The 19,613-nt window shown below is 39.7% G+C and overlaps 1 protein-coding gene across 5 annotated transcripts in view; it reads left to right on the top strand.

Annotated features, from left to right (window-relative positions):
- WDR27 (WD repeat domain 27) overlaps positions 1–19,613 on the top strand; it is a 220,288-nt gene that overhangs the window by 18,525 nt on the left and 182,150 nt on the right. For all 5 annotated transcript variants that reach the window (XM_030556801.1, XM_030556800.1, XM_030556799.1 and 2 more), the window contains 6 exons: positions 2,257–2,370; positions 10,617–10,668; positions 11,353–11,423; positions 12,422–12,536; positions 13,209–13,341; positions 19,416–19,519. In XM_030556801.1, coding sequence (XP_030412661.1) covers positions 2,257–2,370; positions 10,617–10,668; positions 11,353–11,423; positions 12,422–12,536; positions 13,209–13,341; positions 19,416–19,519 — 589 coding nt within the window. The remainder of the gene's footprint in view (positions 1–2,256; positions 2,371–10,616; positions 10,669–11,352; positions 11,424–12,421; positions 12,537–13,208; positions 13,342–19,415; positions 19,520–19,613) is intronic.

Here is a 19,613-nt window from a genome sequence, read left to right as displayed (position 1 = left end):
GGTCTGCTTTCAGGGCCTCTGCTGGGATGTCATCAGGTCCAGCCACCTTCCTATTCTTCATCATGGTGATGGCTTTTCTGATCTCATCTCTGGTTGGTTTATCGCAATTAATTGGGAGGTCCTCGTTAGCTGAGTTGATATCTGGTGGATTTGGTGGTGCTGGTCTGTTCAGGAGTTCCTCAAAGTGCTCCGCCCATCTGTTCATCTGTTGTTCTATTCCTGTTATAGACTTTCCCTGCTTGTCTTTAATGGGATGTTCTGGCTTGCTGAACTTTCCAGACAGTCACTTGGTAGTATCATGCAGCTGTTTCATATTACCGCTGTATGCTGCCTTCTCCGCTTCTGCTGCCAGTTCATCCACATACTGTCTTGTCCTTCCTGATATTCCTCTTCACTGCTCTGTGGGCTTCAGCATACTCTTTTTGAGCTTTGGCCTTTGCTGCTCTAGTCCTGCTGTTATTGACTGCTGCCTTCTTTTGTCTTGATCAAGGTCTCTGCTGTGATCCACTCTTTCTGCTGGTGTTTCTTAATTCCGAGCACTTCCTGGCGTACTGATCTAAGTGTCTCTCTCACTTTCTGCCATCTGTTTAGTACACTGTCTTCCTCTTTCTCAAACCAATCCTGTAATACTGAAAACTTATTCTTCAGCCTCAGTCCAAAATCTTCCTTGGTCTTATGGTCCTTCAGAAGGCTGATGTTGTACTTCACTCTGCTGTCTGACATGTCTATCCAGTTCTTTTTCAGCTTCAATCTGGCCACCACTAAGTGATGGTCAGACGCCGCGTCTGCTCCTCTTCTAACTCTAACGTCCTGCAAGGATCTTCTAAACTTCTTGCTAATGCAGACATGATTGATCTGATTTTCTGTCATGCCTGCTGGTGATACCCAGGTACTCTTGTGGATCCGCTTGTGAGGAAAGATGCTACCTCCTATGACCAGGTTAAGTGCACACAAATCCACAAATCTCTCTCCATTCTCACTCATCTCTCCCAGAGCGTGGTTCCCCATGACTTGTTCATATCCTGTGTTATCAGGTCCAAGTTTGGTATTAAAGTCTCCCATAAGGATGATGATGTCTTGGTCTGGGAGAATCTCTAATATTTTCTGGAGTCTGTTGTAAAAATAATCTTTGTCATTAATTGGAGCATAGCACTGAACAACATTCATCTTAATCCTCTTCAGTTTAGTTCTGAAGGATGCTGTGATGATCCTGGGACCATATGCCTCCCAGCCAATCAGTGCTTTCTGTGCCTGCTTGGACAACATGAAGCCTACTCCCTGTGTGTGGGTGCGTCACTCTCTTCATGTCCTGAATACAGCAACAACTCTCCTGTCAACAGTCATCTCTTCCCTGCTTGCGTCCATCTTGTCTCGCTAATGCCTGATAGTCAGGTTGTTGCTCCTCAGCTCTGCTGCAGCCTGCGCTGTCTTTCCTGACTTGTACATGGTCCTCACGTTCCATGTGCCTATAGTAATCCTCTTGGTTGCAAGAAGGGTAATCGGCTTAGTGGCTTCCTCACAGCTTTTACCACCCAGCGTCATACATCTTCGAATTGAAGACCCTTCTTTTTCCAGGGTAAAAGTCTCTGTTGTCTCTATTGTTGGCATTTCTGTAGCAGGTTGGTTTTTTTTGTTGTTGGTTTTGTTTTTGTGTTTTTACACGGGGTGGAGTTGCTAGCCCCACGCCCAACGCTCCTCCTTTATCCTGACTTGGGACAGGCAGATGGCCCCAAAGGACCCCTCTGGTGGAGTTAATGGAATTGCAGTGCCTCTATATCTTTTTTGTTGTGACCTAGATTAACACTGGAAATAAATGGTAAACAATCATTACATGATTTTGAGAGCAGGATTGGTACCAAGAAAAATATAGCATGGTATCAGCCTTTAAGAAATTGGGAGGGGGAGCGGGAGGAAGAAAAAAAACCACGGGCATGTTGATTTATTCTAATTACTGGGGAAGACATTAACACAAATAAGGGTGTGTAAATCCATTGAGGATAATAACAGAAATTTATAGATTAACCTGAAAGCATTTTTATACCATTATTGTGATTGGAGAAGGAAATACAGTAGACAGTGATTTTTGCCAGAGATACAATACATTTGCGAGTAAGAAAACAGGTGTAAGTGAAATATTATGTGCCCCAGTTTGACATGCTTTTTGTAGTGGTATTTTTTTAATTACTTAAGTCAGAACAAATGAAACTTTTATTTTGAAGTTTGATCTACTTTTCTTTCTTGTTCAACTAATCACAGAATGAGGCTATATTAACTGAGTTGGAAGGCCATCTGGCTCCAGTGACTGCAGCTGAGTTTTGTACATGGGAGAGAAATATGCTTATATCAGTCTCTGAAGACAGAAGCTTTAAGGTAAGGAAATTATACTCTACTTTTAACACGTGTAGTCTATTTGGAGTAAAATGGGCATTTTCCCCCTTTAAATATTTAACATAAGAATGGCCATACTGGGTCAGATCAGTGGTCCATCTAGCCCAGCATACGATCTTCTAACAGTGGCTGGTGCCAGATGCTTTAGAAGGAATGAATAGAACATGGCAATGTGTTTAGAGATCCTTCTCCTGTCATCTAGTCCCAGCTTCTGGCAGTCAGAGGTCTAGGGATGTCCAGAGCATGGGACTGAGCACCTGACCATCTTGGCTAATATCAATGGATGGACCTATCCTCCAGGAACCTTGTTTCCCTTCTCTATAGTTTTTCCAATTCTAATATATCTTTTTTTGATACGGGATGACCTGAAATGCACAAAGTATTGATGATGTGGCATTATATTTTCTGTCTGATTATTGATACTTTCCCTGATGGATCCTAACATTCTGTGAGCTTTTTTTTGACTGCCATGGCAAATTGAACAGATTTTCAGAGAACTATCCACAGTGACTGCAATATCCTTCTTGAATGGAAACGGCTAATTTAGACCTGTCATTTTGTATGTGTAGTTGGAACTATGTTTTTTTCTGATGTGCATTACTTAGCTTTTATCAACACTGATACTTAATCAAGATGATATAAAACAAATACCAATTGATTCCCTGCTCCTTAGTTGAACTGGTTGGGAATTTCCATCAAAATGATTTTTTTGAAGTAAAAAATGCAGTTTCCACAAAATCAGAATTTTTTCCATCAGCAAAATCTAAATGAAATATTTTGCACCAGGTCAGTTTGACCCTAATTGAAATATTTCAGTTTGTTTAACTGAACAGAAAAGTTTGATGTTGACTAGTGTAAAACAAAAGTGCATCTTACTATGCTGCTGCAGTGCCTAATGGGAGTTTTAGTTTGGATGCTTCATATCTCCATTCTCTCCTATGGGCAGATTCCTTGGCCAAACTACATCTTCCATGATGCACTGTGGTCTGCCCTTTGATCAAGTTACGTGATGGGGAAATGCAGTCTGACTGGGGAGCCCAACCCATACGGAAAAATTGGAACATGAGGCAGGTTCCATGCGGTACTATGTTACCTGAGGAAGATGCAGTTTTAATGTCAAACTAACTCAAAGTCCAAGTCAGTTAAACACACTGAAATAAAATGTTTCAATACAGGAATGTTAAAATGTTTCATTTCATTTTGACATTTCTGAATAAAATTCTTTTGTAACTTTTTGTTCAGTGAAAATTTTTGTTTTGTTTTTTTGTCCAAATTTGAAATAAGTCAAATGTTAAAATATTGGGATGTCATGCAGGATGGAAATTCTGATTTTTTTTCATTCAGCTCTAGTCCTTAATTTATCTTGGTGGAAAAAAATGTGTGTGTGTGTGTGGGGGGGGGGGGGTGGGGGGTGGGGGTGTCCAGATCTTGTGGAAAGGAGTACATTATCAAGAAAATACATCTGCAGAAAAAATTCCCTGTAGTTGTTTGTTAGCTCTTATTTTGGTGTCCTTGCTCTGCAGTGCAGGGGTGAGTTCCGCACAGAGTTCCAGGGAGGTGGCTTTGCACATCTGAAAGTTCCGCAGCCATGTTCGTCATCCCATATCTGCATCACAATCCAATCCTACCACTCAGTGCTTGTTTCCGGAGCCCAATAGTAACAGTCCACCATATGAAGCTGTTTAGTGAATGATAACATCAATCTTGGATGGTTTCTTTCCTTGGCACACAGGAGGGCAGGCACCACAGATTCTCTTTCAGATTTACAGCTCATGAAATACTGCAGGATCAGCCACATTGTGTTCATAATACTTATCACAAGACTGGAGTGTAGTGCAGTATCCATGCTTCCAGAGATGATGGGTGCATGTTTTACAAGGGCCAGTTGAAAAACAGTGTGAAATGTAGTCAGAAGCCCATGGAATGATGGGATGGAAGAGACTGTGTATCATGGGATGGAGAGCCTGCCTCCAGGATGTGCTGCAATCCATTCCCAGAACGCTTAGCCATAGGCACTGAATTTTTAATCTACCAGGGAGTGCTCCCCCCCTAGGCCCCAACCCGACTCCAGTCCCTTCTCTCCAATGCCCCACCCCATCCTGCTTCTTCCCATGCCTGTTCCGACCCCACCTCTTCCCCCATCCAGTTCCACCTCCTCTCCCAAGCAAGCTGTGCCCTCGCTCTTCCCCGCAGCGCCTCCTGATGCTGCAAAACAGCTGCTCCATGGCAGGCGGTAGGTGCTGGGAGGGATGGGGAGGTGCTGATCGGCAGGGCCTGCAAGAGGCGCTCGGAGGAAGGGGAAATTATGATGGGGGGCTGCTAGTGGGTGCTAAGCTCTCACTATTTTATTTTTTTTCCAGTGGGTGCTCTCCCTGGGGCCAGCTGCTTGAGCAGCCCTGGAGTTGGCCACACTGGCCACTGTAAAAGTCATGGAGGTCATAGAAAGTCATGGAATCTGTGACTTCCACGACCTCTGTGACAGACATGAAGCCCTCTCCATAATCTGTAGATCAGCTTGCAGCAGCAGCAGCACACCAGAGTGACTGCTTTCCTCCATTGCATTTTGGTACATGTGCCACACCTCCTTGGCTTTCACGCGACAGTGCTGCAGGTCCCTCTGTAGCCCTTCTCCCCTATGCCCCAAGTGACCTGCTCGTAGCCAGCCCTGGAGCACCCACAGAGTCAGTGCCTATGTTTTTAGCAGCAGAAGGTGGCGATTTTGTACAGTGGGATAAATACCCATGGCGTTCTGCTCTCTGTTGGTGCTAGAGCACCACCTGTAGACACGCTCCGCCAACACAAGGAGTGTTATGTGAGCATGCAGAAGCGATGTAATTACAGTGGTTTATGATAGTCTATGTGATTTTAATTTGACTTAGGCCATGTCTGCACTACAAACTTAGGTCTGAAATGGAGCAATTACTCAAGAGGCTTCAGTACAAGTTTATGAATATTTTTAAATATAATTTCTCCCCCCTAATAAGTCTAGCAAATACCTGTAGGGGCAAGTCTTGAATTGTTTTGAGACTGTACGTATATAAAAATAATACTCAAATATTATAGCTGGAACACTAGCCATAGTTAAGGTTGAACAAGTTTTTCCATTCTAAGTCATTGTTTAGAATTAGTCATAAGTTTCTTTTGCTTTTAGGTTTTGGATTGAAATTTCCTAGGCTAGTTCTATACCTGAAGAGAATATTTTTTGAAAGCTTGTAAAACTTTGGCCATTTCAAAGTATGAGAACAGAGGAAAACACACTTTGTTCCATTATTAAAACATTCTTGTAACTTTTTGAACAGTTGTGAAATGGCTGGAGATGGAATTTAAATTAGACAAATTAAAAAAGCTGTCACTGAGGCCTGCTCTACACTGGAGAGTTAGGTTGATGTACGGCACCTTATGTTGACCTAGTAATATCAGTATGCTACGTTTCTCCCGCAGACATCACTTGCCTGCTACATCTATTTAATATCTCCACCTCTGTGAGAGGCGAGTGCTTAAGTTAGGTCGACGCAATGGCAGTGTAGACCCTGCCTTGCCAACTGCCCAGTTGAGCATGCCAGCTACATGCTCCAACCTTGCTCCTGCCTGGACTGCATGGGAGGTGGTGGACCTCCTCGATCCATGAGGAGAAGAGGCTATGCAGGCACAGCTCCAATCCAGCCATAGAAATGTGAACATTTACGAGCAGATCACTTAGGGCATGGAGGAGAAGGGCTACAAGAGGGGACCTGCAGCATGGTGTGTGAAAGCCAAGGAGGTGTGGCAGGTGTACCAAAAGGCAATGGAGGCAAACAGTCAACTCTGGTGTGGTGCTGCTGTAGGCTGATCTACAGATTATGGATTGGGCTTCATGTCTGTCACATAGGTTGTGGAAGTCATGGATTCACTTAATACTCCATTCAGCTCCTCAATACTTGGGTCTTTCCATTAGGCCATGTATATGTTCAGAGTTCACAGGCCTCAAGCCTTATGCTAACTAAGGAGGCTAATGTCTTTCAGGATACAGACCTGTAGGTTCCTTCCATCATTTCTGAATATAATAAAGGCAAGCTAGCCCTATATGCTACAGTCCTCCCTTTGATAGGTTCATTGTTAATGAACCTATCACATAAGTTTAGGGTCTACCCCTTTGTTTAAAGCCATGCTTTTTACATAACACACTAGATACAAATAGAGGAGAATTGCCCCCTGCCCAATTAGTATATGTGCCTTTGTCATGTAACAAAATTTTGACCCTGTGACTCTGCATTTCATTTGACCAAATAACCAATTATCAAAAATATATTATTACAATCCTGGACTTTTCAGTATCAAGTATTATTCACTATATGTCAGCCTTCTGATAAGAGCCTCTTACTTGGTTAGCCTGAAAGGCTACCAACAGTGATAACAGTGGATTCTGTTAGTACCTTCCTTCTGGCCACGTAGCGGTGTGTTCATCTCAAACATATTGTATCTGCCAATGTACTGATACTGCTTTTCAGAACAACAGGCCATTGGTGGAATTTTCCCCATTTGAGTGATAAACTACCAGAGGAGGTACATTGATGGATTCATTGTAAACATTGTCTTTAAGAAGACCTATTGGATGGATGACCCCAAGTGACCGAACACATCCTTACCAGACTGAACACGACAAATAGGCGTTGGATGGGGGAGACAAGGTTTTGCTATGATGTAATCTTTGCTCACTAATTAAAACTCTTAGTTAACTGTGTCACAGACCCCATACCTGATCAGTAGCAGTCTGGCATTACAAGCTTCCACAGGGCGGTCACCATTTAGGCCTGGTCTACACTATGTGTTTAAACCAAATTTAGCAGTGTTAAACCGAATTAACCCTGCACTCGTCCACACAACAAAGCCCTTTATATCGATATAAAGGGCTCTTTAAACCACTTTCTGTACTCCTCTCCGACGAGGGGAGTAGCGCCCAAATCGGTATTGCCATGTTGGATTAGGGTTAGTGTGGCTTCAATTCGATGGTATTGGCCTCCGGGCGGTATCCCACAGTGCACCATTGGGACCGCTCCGGAAAGCAATCTGAACTCTGATGCAGTGGCCAGATAGACAGGAAAAGCCCCACAAACTTTTGAATTTCATTTACTGTTTGCCTAGCGTGGAGCTCTGATCAGCACGGGTGGCGATGCAGTCCCAAATCCAGAAAGAGCTCCAGCATGGACCATATGGGAGATACTGGATCTGATCGCTGTATGGGGAGACAAATCTGTTCTATCAGAGTTCCGTTACAGAAGACGAAATGACAAAGTATTTGAAAAAATCTCCAGGCTATGATAGAGGCCACAGCAGGGACTCAGCGCAGTGCTGTGTGACAAGTGTAATGGAAAGCCAAAGAATCAAATGGATGCTCATGGGGGGGGGGAGGGAGGGGGGACTGAGGACTCCAGCTATCCCACAGTCCCCAGCAGTCTCCGAAAAGTATTTGCATTCTTGGCTGAGCTCCCAATGCCTGAAGGGTCAAAAACATTTTCCTGGGTGTTTCAGGGTGTATGTTGTCAGTTTATACCCTTCTTCCCCCCCACCCCCTCCCCCATGAAAGAAAAGGGGAAAAAAATTGTTCCTTGCCTTCTTTCAGTGTCACCCTATGTCTACTGCATGCTACTGGTAGACGGGGTGCTTCAGCGCTGAACATCAGCATCCCCTTCTCGGTGGCAGATGGTGCAAAATAACTGGTAGCCATCGTCATCACCAGCCTGTGAGTGCTCCTGGCTGGCCTCAGTGAGGTCGGCTGGGGGTGCCTGCGTGGAAATGGGAATGACTCTGTCAGTCCCGGCAGCCGGTACAAAAGGCTTGGTAACCATCCTCATCATAGCAGCTGGAGTCTGAGCTCCATCAGCCCCCCCCACCCTTCCTTTCATGACTAAAGAAGATTCTGTACTCCTGGACTATCATAGCAGTGAGAGGCTGTGCTCCTCTTTCCCCTGCCCCCCACCCTTTAATGTCCTGCCTGGACTATCATAGCAGGTGGAGTCTGCCTCCCCCTCATTTTATCTCACTAAGAAGTCAGTGTTTCTTATTCCTGCATTCTTTATTACTTCATCTCACAAATGGAGGGACACTGCCACAGTAGCCTAGGAGGGTTGGGGGAGGAGGGAAGCAACAGGTGGGGTTGTTGCAAGAGCATCCCCTAGAATGGCATGCAGCTCATCATTTCTGCAGCTCTGACCCAGAACAGCTGTGCTCTCTGGTTCTTTAGTACACTTGCCCCATATCCTAGGCAGGACTGACTCTATTTTTAGACAAAACATAAAGAAGGGAATGACCTGGGGAGTCGTTCCCATTTTTTGTCCATGCGCCCCCAGCTGACCTCAGCGAGGCCAGCCGGGAGCACCCATGACAGCAGCAGATGGTACAAAAGGATTGATAACCGTCATCGCCAATTTCCAATTGCAAACGGTGCAAAATGACTGATAACCATCATCTCATCGCCAATTTACAATGGCAGATGGTGCAATAGGAATGGTAACTGTCTCTGCTAATGAATGTTGCTGTGTAGCACGGCAGTACCATGTCTGTCAGCAGCATCCAGTACACATACAGTGACAAAAGGCAAAACAGGCTCCACAGTTACCATGCTATGGCGTCTGCCAGGGCAATCCAGGGAAAAAGGGCATGAAATGATTGTCTGCCATTGCTTTTACAAAGGAAGGATTGAGTGACGACATTTACCCAAATCACCCGTGACACTGTTTTTGCTCCATCATACATTGGGATCTCAATCCAGAATTCCAATGGGCGGGGGAGACTGTGGGATAGCTACGGGATAGCTACCCATAGTGCAACGCTCTGGAAATCGACGCTAGCCTCGGTACATGGATGCCCACTGCCGAATTAATGTGCTTAGTGTGGCCGTGTGCACTCGACTTTGTATACAATCTTTTTAAAAAAAAAAAAAAAGTTTCTGTAAAATCGGAATAATCCCATAGTGTAGATATACCCTTACTTCTCTGCTGTCAGTGGAGCTCTCATTTTAGTGTCACTGTGCCAGATGGCTGGGGTGAGCTCCTTTCACACTTCCAGGAAAGTGGCCTTGTGCATCCCGAAGTTCTGCAGCCAGTGTTCGCCATAACGATGTGATCCTACCAGTCAGTGCTTGTTTCTTGGGACAAGAACTGACACTCCACTGTGTTCAGCTGCTCCATGACTGCCAGCAGCAACCAGGAATTGTTTCTTTCCATGGTTTCCAGCAGGGCTATTTGAAAGGAATTGTCATATTCTGCATGGTGACTCTTTTAGTGGCTCTGGAAATACTGCAGAATCAGGCGTGTGGTGTTTGCAATAGTGAAGAATTACGCGGGATTCATGCTTCTGTAGAGATGGTGAACGCGCGGGTTTGATAGGCTTTTGAAAACAGGCACGAAATATGGGCTGTGGAACAGTGGGATAGCTATCCAAGGTAGCTCTCTGCATCAGTGAAAGCACTGCTAGTGATGATGTGCTCCACTAACACAAGGACCGTAGCATAGACATGCACAACCAACTTAGTTTCTGTGGTGGCTGTGTGTTGACTTGACTTAACTAAGTCGACTTAATTTTGCAGTATGGATGTGCCCCTGAGTGTTCTAGTGAAAATTGTTTTTTGATTTAGCTGAGTTAGGAAACTTTGAAAATTGCATTTAGCAGTAAAATTTTAACCATAACATGCTATGTCATTTCTTAAGGAAGCTTGTGATTTGCATTTGTTCATGGCTAGCTTAGACTTTGTCAGCACCCAAAAGTTGTACTGATTTTAAGTAAATTGTTCTAGAAACTGGTTAAACTGGTGCAGGGTCCTTGTGTGGCCTCTCCGAAATCAGTTTGAAAGTCTTTATGTTGATTTTAGATTAAGGTGGTGAGGATCACATAAGTTTTTAAATGATATAAAGCATTCTTAAACCTATTTAAATAGTGCTGTCCTCTTGTGTGAATAAAATTTATTTAATCAGTTTCTAAAATGATATAGTTAAATTTCTCTACACACACGTTTTACCAAGCTTAAACTGTGTTGTGAACAAATGCATCTCATAAACAGTATGTTGAACGGAACCATGTCTAGTCATTGCCTTTTTTTAATGTCTGTATTTCTCTAGATTCTTCACTTGATGTAGATTTCTAGTTTATATCCGTTTGCAATGTTTTACTTTTTACTTCAGATATACTTTTTTCTTATTTTATTTTTCATAATTATCTGAATATTTACATTTTAATGTACGTTTTTTCCAAAGGTTTGGGACTATTGTACTGGATTGCTAATATACCAATCAGCAGTGTTAACAGGTATAGTTTTCTTTCTTTGTATGCCTGCCTTTTGAAAGGAAAGCATCTTTCACACTAAGAAAAAAATAAGTGTCCACCTTTGTGGGTTGATATACTCAAAATAACAGTTAGCTAGTAAGTCCTAGGGCCTTAATTTGAAAATTTGAAGTCGGTGGGAACTGCAGCATCCCTGAAAATATGGATTTAGTGCCAAGTTAGAAATTTTTGGCCTACTTACATAAAATATAACTTGCCCAATTAAAGGTATTGCATAGGCACATTTTATCTGTGTTGGTATTAGTGACATGCTTGGATTAGTGCCGTCTCATTTAGTGCATATAGGTATTTTATGTTATACTAGTCCCCGTTATATTTGAGCACCTTGTTCTTGTCATTCATCAGATGCTATGTATGGCACAAAGAATCTTCCCATTTTGTGTGCATACTGTAATAGCTTCTACGTAAATTCTGTGTTAAAATTTTCTTAGGAAAATCACAATACATGGCGTTTCCGTGTTGTTTATGCTCATTTTTATTCTAATTAGGATACACACATGAGGAAAAGAGCTATTTTGTTTTCCTTTACCACAATTTGAAAAGATACATTAGCATGTGCTTATGGCCCATTGACTCAATTGGCACCATATTTTTAAATATAAAATCTGATTTATGTGTATTATAAAAATAACTGCATTTTTTTAACAGCATTTCCTTTGCTAAGTCTGTTCATTGATGAAGAAAATAAACAGATTATTACAGGATGTGCTGATGGGCAGGTGAGAATCAAGCAAACTCTGTAAATATTATTTTTTGTCAAAATATCAAAACATTTAGGAACATCGGGTATATCAGGAAATGTCACAATCTCTATATTTGGAATTGTTACAAAACAACTTTAATTAGCATAATTCACTGCTCTAAACCTTAATTTTGATTACTGATCGCATAGAACTGATCTTTAAAACTAAATGGAAAAACTTTTCTAAATACATTGGTAAAGCTGTTTAAAATCACATATTGGTAATAGAATATACTGTCTATGTAGAATGAGAAGTTGCAAGTTTGTTTTAAAATGAGGTGTGAAAATCAATTAATTTTTTAATTTATTGGCCAATCAGCATAACTTTTAGTCTAAGCTAGAAGTATATGGGCGAGTCTTGCTGGGAATCCTTGCAAATTGAGATCTGTGGTAATCTGTAGTTTAGTCAATCTTTAAGATTGTTTTTGAAAAAGTCTTACTATAGCCATAAAATGCTTTATTCACCCACTGCACCAGTTCAGAGGAGTGTGGAGAAAATGAAAGGCTAGACTGTTGTTGTGTCTAGAAAGTGTAAGCAATAAAGGACATATATGAGCCAATGAGATATCACATGCAAGTTTCCAAAGGTTTCTGTAACATTTTATAATCATTTAAAAAAGATGATGGAGATTTTCAAAGGTACAAACAGCAGTTAGACACCTAACTCCCATTGAAAGTAAATGAGGATTAGGCTTCTAACTGCCTTCTGGCTTTGAAAATCTTTAGTCACATGTTAAAACACGAATACACGTGATTGACTCTTTGTGTTACAAATTCTGCACTTGTGATATTAAAATTTCCTAAAATCTGCTGTTTAAGCAATGAGATGCTCCACTGTGAGGGGTAAATGGTATTAATTTGTTAATTAGGCTGATAAACTTGAGACAAAACACTAAATATTACCTCCACACTGTGCATGAGTGTTATCAGTATCAAAAAGCTGATGCTGTGACTGATTCTGTCCTCCTCCTTCAGCTTTGGATCTTCAGTTTGCTCAGTGGACACCAGTACCGTTGTGTGGTACATATAAACTTAAAGAAAGAGCGAGAAAAATTCTACAGCAAAACCGGAAAATCTAGACAACAATTAGGTATTGTGATGTTTCTAGAACACTTTTTTCTATGTTATGCTTTCATTCATATTGTATGCTACTGAATGTATTCTCTTTATAACCACCATTAGTTGAATTCTGCCCTCAGATTTTAATGTACAACTCTCACTGACTTCAATAGGAGTTAAGCCCGTGTATCTAGGAGGACAAAGCTTGCCCTTTGTGTATATGAAATGCTGTGCTTTGTGGATTAGATACTGTTCTCTTTGAAGTCAGTGAGAGGTTTACCTTCAAAGGAGAGCAGAATTGGGTCCTGTTGAGTTATTCATTGCATGTATAACTGGAATAAACATTTGTTAATTCCTCTGAAAGTTCTAAGCATCTTTATTTTTGCTATTTGCTTTTCTTCCCACATCAGTCTCTCTGCGGCATAGTGACTGTTTCCATCTGATAATGACAGGACTAGGTTTCTGAGACCAGTCACCCTAAAATAGCAAAATAGAGTGGTGTTGTTCCAGAGAGGGATGAGGTGTTTCTAGTGTGCTGGCTCTGATATTCCCATCTGCTAGAGCAAAATCCTCTAAATGCGATCTCTCTTCATGCCAGTACGTTGTGCTACCACTGTGCTAACCTTTTTACTTCTTTATTCCATTTCAGTCATGTTTGATCCATTTCACTAGTCTGATAATAGTCTATGTCTGTCTTCTTTAGATCAAATACAGAAGTTTTCTAAGCTGTACAGCACAAATGACATGAGACCAGAAGAAACAGTGGAAACAACATTGCCAGTCCTCAGAATTGAACACTGTGACCAATCAATAAATTTAGGCAAAGAAGAAAAGTTGTAAGTGCAATAAATTATCATTGACTATTTATTTGGCTGAAAACCAGGCCCAACAATTTGATTTTGGCTCTCAAATTACTTTGACTGCAAGCTATTCTAATTTCATGATACAATAGTAACATTAGTTCGTTCATTCAGTGAGATGGAAGCTCTAGTAATTTATTCTTACTTAAGCAGAATATACAAAATAATTTACAAAATTAGCTTCTACTCTGAAAAGTAATCCTTTTTTTTTAAAGAGGTATTGTGAGATTCCATTTTTATGATCTCTCCATTTCAAAATCAACAGTGCTCTGTTAGATGTAAAAAGTTCTTTTCTTTTTAATCTGCACTGCAAACTCATCTTGGAATCTAAAAGTCATGCTTGGTTCTTTCCTTCTCACGTATTGCAGGCCAAACGGTGCCCATGGCAACACTTGTATAAACTCATTGCTCTCAGTAGGGCTGTAAAGGTGTAACTCACTGGCCTTGCAGTTGGACTCTATAAACTATTTTGTTGATGTACAAAAAGGAATAGAATCCAGCTGCCTCTCTGATAGTTCTGTTTTCTCTGCCGGGTTGCCAGCAGTGAAAGTAAGCTTTTGTTAAATTTCATCTCTAAAGTTAGCAGCAAAGACTCTGAATACAGAGAGGGAGCACATCTGTGAAGTAAGTGGGTGCCTCCTGGACACAGTATGTAGAATTCAACCACACTTAAAGGGCCTGAGGCAAATTGCGAAAAAGCAAGACAATAATAGTCAAGATTGCTACTCAGGTTCTCCCTGTTTATGCCAAAAATGTTCAGGGGTCAGATCTGTTGTAATCTTATGTTTCGCCTATGCAGCAGTACGTAGGAAAGGTCAAATTAAAGATGAAGAGGCAGCTTCACTTACTTTCTTCTGTCAGTTACAGTCACATCCTTAATGTTTGTAAGTGTAGCTTTTTATTTCATTACCTCTTTTTTTTTTTTAAAGAACTTTTCCACCAACATCCCACTGAAACCGATTGAAAGTGGTTTAATTACTGCTGCAGTTGTACATTGATGTAACTTAGGTTGACTTATTTTTGTAGCGTAGACTTGTCCGGAGGGTATTAAGTTCTAACAAAGCTTGAGGTTTTTTTATGAAACAAGTCATATATGTCTATAAAGTCTAAATATATTAGGACAACACTGTAAGCTTTATCAACCAAACTCGTGATAGTATCCAAAAATGATATCAGACGTGAAAGTCCTATTTCCCATAAAACCATGTTGATTGGCATTAATTATGCTACCATCCTTTAATTCAACTGTTAGTGTCCCATGGTGGACTTTCCATGATTTTGCCTTGGCTTGATGTCAGACTAATTTGCCTATGATTCCCTGGGTCGTCCCATTTTAAATATTAGTATAACATTTAGCTTTTTTCCAGTCCTCTTGAACTTATCCAATGTTCAACAATATGTTAAAATTGGCATTAATGATTCAGAGAGCTCTTTGGCTAATTCTTTTAATATTCTTGGGTGTAAATTGTCCAGTCCTGCTGATTTAAAAATGCCGTGGGAAAAACATATCTCTAACCACAGGAATTTGCCTTTGCCAAACTTCAAAGATCTGCAGTGAACAATGGAGGTATTACAGCTTCAAAACAAACAAAAAAAACCCTCACAAGATTATTATTATTAATTTATTTATTATTTTAATGTTAGGCAATCTAAATATAGGGAGTTCTACCAGATTTCTCTCTAAGAGCTAGTATTCCACAGTGGAGGTTTATTTAGTTGTATTACTTTCACTATACTGGTATAGTTGAAATGGTATAACTTCCCTAGTGTAGATGCAGTGGGTAGGTCTATACTTGCAGCACATGCAAAATATAGACATTGCATGCTCAGCTAGAATGTGTATAAACAGCAGTGTAGATGGTGAGACATGGCTTAGGTGAGTAGAGCTCCCTACACATCTGAACCTGAGGGTATGTACCCTACGTGGCTCTCTACATGCCCAAGCAGTGCCTCCCAGGTCTAGCAGTGGAGTGTTATGTGCCTCCCCCATGCTGGAGCCTTTTCCCACTACTGGCGTCTTTCACGGTGGTGGGGAAAGGCTCTGGCAGCTCCTCGCTAGAGCTACACACTACAGTGAGTGAGGATACAGCCTGCATTTCACTGCGGTCTGTACATACATCACCACAAGTGTAGACAAAGTCACAGTTTTACCAATATAAAAGCGCATGTACTGGTATCGCAGATTCTTGTGTGGGAAGGGAAATAAAGTGTAGCAATATAAGACACCTTTGTACTGTTATAACTGTGTCAATTAAATGGGTTGTACCAGTATAACTGTTTCAGTTAAAAGAAAAAAATAATAAAATGACACTCCTAATGAAATAGCTAGACTGGTACAAAGACTGTTTGTGAACCAGGCATAGGAGACCTCTGCCTTGTCTTTTATTGGTTGATATTCATGTGACGTTGTTCTGGGCATGGAAAATGGTTTGGAACGTGTAAAATGTCTAACTCTCCTATGTAATATGGAAATTGCTGATTTAAAGTAATCCATCATATTGAATATCAAGGTATTTAAAAACTTGTTACAAAGATTGAGTGTCTAATTCTCCTCTCAAAATCTTTGTAAATCAAGAGTCTGTCGACTGAAGTAATGAAGTTTCACCAGCGTGAAACTGGTATGAGATGAGAATCAAGTCCCATATGTACAGTGTTCACTTTTTATAACAGAATAACATAGCTGCTAATTTAAAATTAATTTTTTAAAGTAGAAGTCCCCACATGCTAAGGACTGAACAATAAAAGCATATTTTCTAGCTAGAACATGACAGAAGCATCAGAAACCACGAATAAAATATTTTCATGCTCTAATACTTAAGACAGGGTTTGACTGTTTTTAAAAAAGGAAAAGCTGCACATCTGTGGTGACAATTTGCATACCAAACTTTAGTCTCGTGCTTTTCCATTTCCTCACTTCAACTCTTGAGCTCTTGTTTCATAAGCAGTACTTAAAACATCTATTGATTTTTTTTTTTAATATGGAATACAATTTTTAAAAAATGTTGATCCAGGTGTTTGTTTATTTTGACATCAGAACATTGTTAGTCTTTGTCATAAACAAATTTTTATATTTTTCCTAAGCACATTTCTCATTCTTTGGGATTATTGCCTTGTAGTTCAGTTATAGCTCTTTCCATAAGAGTAGTGGCTGAAATTGCAACAGATCAGTCTGGTCCCTTGCCTTCTGTGTTTGAGTAGTGGATTTCATTTTATAAAATTTCCAGTGTTACTGCCTTAACACGTGTGAACATTCTAGGTTTTTTCTGGCTTTGTTAGGGTGGCATTTTCCTTAATTCATGCAAGTTCTCCCCTTCTCATATCCTGATTATGTCCAAAGATATCTTTAAATTATCTTTGCTGGGTTCATGTTATAGGTGGGTAAAATTAAGGGTATATACAAATATGCATAGTGTTTGCATATATTCTTTTTATATAGAGATATTACATTGTTCCTCTCAATTATTGCAAAATGCAATAATTAAAAAAAAAGTGCTGTGTTTTTGTTTAGCACTGTCAAGTGGTGAAATTGTATTCTTTATTTTAAATTCCATTTTAAACCCAGTTTGGTGCTCTTACTGCCCCCTCACCACACACTCTGGTAGTGGCACAAGGAGTGGAATAAACAGAGAGCAAATCCTGATTTTTTTTTTTTTTAAATAGATAATAACAGGCCAGATTCAGTCATCCTTATTCGTGTTGAGTAGTATTTTACTGAACAAGTAGTCTCAGTAATTGGTGTTAGAACATCATTCAATCTTTCAAGTTCTTTCATGGTTGCCTTCTGTTTTTTCCTATAATTTGAACTGAGTCTTGGAGCATCATTGGTGTGTGTGGTTTTTTTGTGGTTTTTTTTTCCCCCCATGACTTTATTACTACATTTTCACTGATTACATCTTAGACTTTTAATTATTGAAGTATTGGAAAACTGTACAATCTTTTCTCAGTCTTCCTTTTAGGGTCTGATAGAAAGGCCATTGTTGTCAGTGGAAAGATTCCCTAAGTCAGTTGGCTCTGGATCAGATTCTTAATGGGTGGTGCTGAAGGAACTTATAGTTTATTCTGAAAAGCAAAAGGATAAGTGCAGATCTGACAAAGCACTCAGTCTAGAAAAAACACTGCTATTAAATCTTCAGTTTCATGTGTAAAAATGTATGTTAGTGAGAGAGAGAGTGGTCCACAAAGATTCACCAAAAACGTGCATTTTGACTACATTGTTTCGATATTATTGGAGGAATGAAAGAACCTGGAGAAATTTGGGATTTTACTAAGAAGGTTTTGCAAAATATTTGAGAACTTTCTGCAGGAAAATATTTTCCCCACACGTTATAGTTCTTGCCCTTATTTTATTTGGCTTTTACAATGCAAACATGACAACTTTCTGTACTCAATGGGTCTTGCATTTTATTGTGGTTCACTAAAGTGTGTGCAGCAATATTAATTCTTAAGAATTATTTGTAAATGAACCTTACATGTACATAGAAAATATCCTAAATATTAAGCAAAAGAATTAAAAAAATTTGGCAGAGCACCTTATAGTTGCTTGGTAAGAACAAATCATGACAGGATACTAGATACAGTATCTGATTTAGGGAGTAATGCCAGGACTATTGGTCACAGGATCAGTGGAGATCATATAGGTTGTGTACTAGAAAACTTTTTGTTAAAGAGAAACTGGTGGTTGCCTGCTGTTTTATTAACCTCTTATTAGTCTGACAGTAGCATTCACAAATGTCTGTTAGGTAAACCTGTTTAGAAACTGAAATTCCCATTGTATGAGGAATTCCAAAATGTGTCTATATATTTTAAGAATCAGAACAACCAAAAAACCAGACATTTTGAAATTTCCTGCAGAACAAAATCCCCTCATTTAGTTTCAAATAAATTGAAATGACATTTTGTTTTGATATTATTTACGTTTTATTTTAATACTATCAAAATTATTTGGTTATGACTGTCAATTAGACGTTAGTTATATATTTTTATAATATAATATAATATAATATAAAAGTCAAAATGTTTGAATATTATGAAATGTTTGATTATTTTTTTTTATATAAATTGCTAACTGGTAATTAGTACTATAATGGCTACTTGGTATTAGAATAGTAATTGATAGTCTAATTGTTTTTAATTGGTACATGGTTTGTTCAACCAGTATTCTATCTGGTCACTTGTAATGGGTCTAACTGGTATTTTGTTTAGTAATTGATAATTTTCTGTTATAGTTGGTATAATATAGAAAAACAGGGAGCCCACCCAGAAGCCAGCCAGCTAGAATTCTGGGGCAGCCTGCCTGCCTGGTGGGCAGCTGGGGCGCTGGGCAGCTGGGGAGCCAGGCAGCATGCCCACTAGGTCAGCAACTCGGGAGCAGGCTAGCTGGGGATCCTAATTTTCTGCCAACCTGCCTACTCAAGTGGACAGGCCAGCTTGCCAGCATATCTGGCTTCCACTGAAAATGTTGATGGAACTGGCATGTTTCCCTTGAACATTTCAATTACATCAAATCAGCATTTTCCAGTGGAAAATTTCTGACCACTTCTACTCTTAGGATGTCACTCCACCAGATGAGAAACAGCCCACTCATAGTAATAGGAATAGGAGGAAGTCTTAAAAATGAAAATACATTAGTAGAAATCTTAGAAATACAGTGTGGTAATTTTTTGTAATTGTTATATTTTAGAAACTGTCGTAAATGTTGATTCACTACTATAAAAGAAACACATACTTTTCCCATTCAACTTTTCGTTTGTTTGAACTGTATTATGATTAATTTGACTTCTCTCTTTCAGAACCTAAACGTTTTGAGCTGTTACAGAAAATCATAAATATTTCTGTTCTTCTCAAAGCCTGTCAACTTTTCTAATTTACTTGTATTTTCAAAAAATCTCCATTTAATGTTGTAATGCCCAGTTTCATTTTTTTGGGATGCAATTTTTCTTTGTTTCTGTGGTGGTGGAATGGGGAATATCTTGAACAAAGCAGTTTGTGTGTATCTTAAGTGAGAAAAAGGAAAACCTACAGATAATTCTTTTTCTTCTGTTTACAATTAGTTTTCCTGCAGTAAATGCCAGATGTTTGTGGATAGGAAGCTCTACTGGTTTGTTCATAATTAACTTGGCAAACTTTGAATTAGAAGCTGTTTTACATTATAAAGGTACAATCATAAAATATTTAATTACAGTTTGATATGATTCATAAGTATTTATTTTTTCCCCTCTGATCTGATGTGAATGATATAAGTATTGGTA

The sequence above is a fragment of the Gopherus evgoodei genome, chromosome 3 (assembly GCF_007399415.2).
Source record: "Gopherus evgoodei ecotype Sinaloan lineage chromosome 3, rGopEvg1_v1.p, whole genome shotgun sequence".
In the NCBI taxonomy this organism is placed as follows: Eukaryota; Metazoa; Chordata; order Testudines; family Testudinidae; genus Gopherus; species Gopherus evgoodei.
Note: the sequence above shows the minus strand (reverse complement) of the source record. Positions and strands in the feature narration are given on the sequence as shown.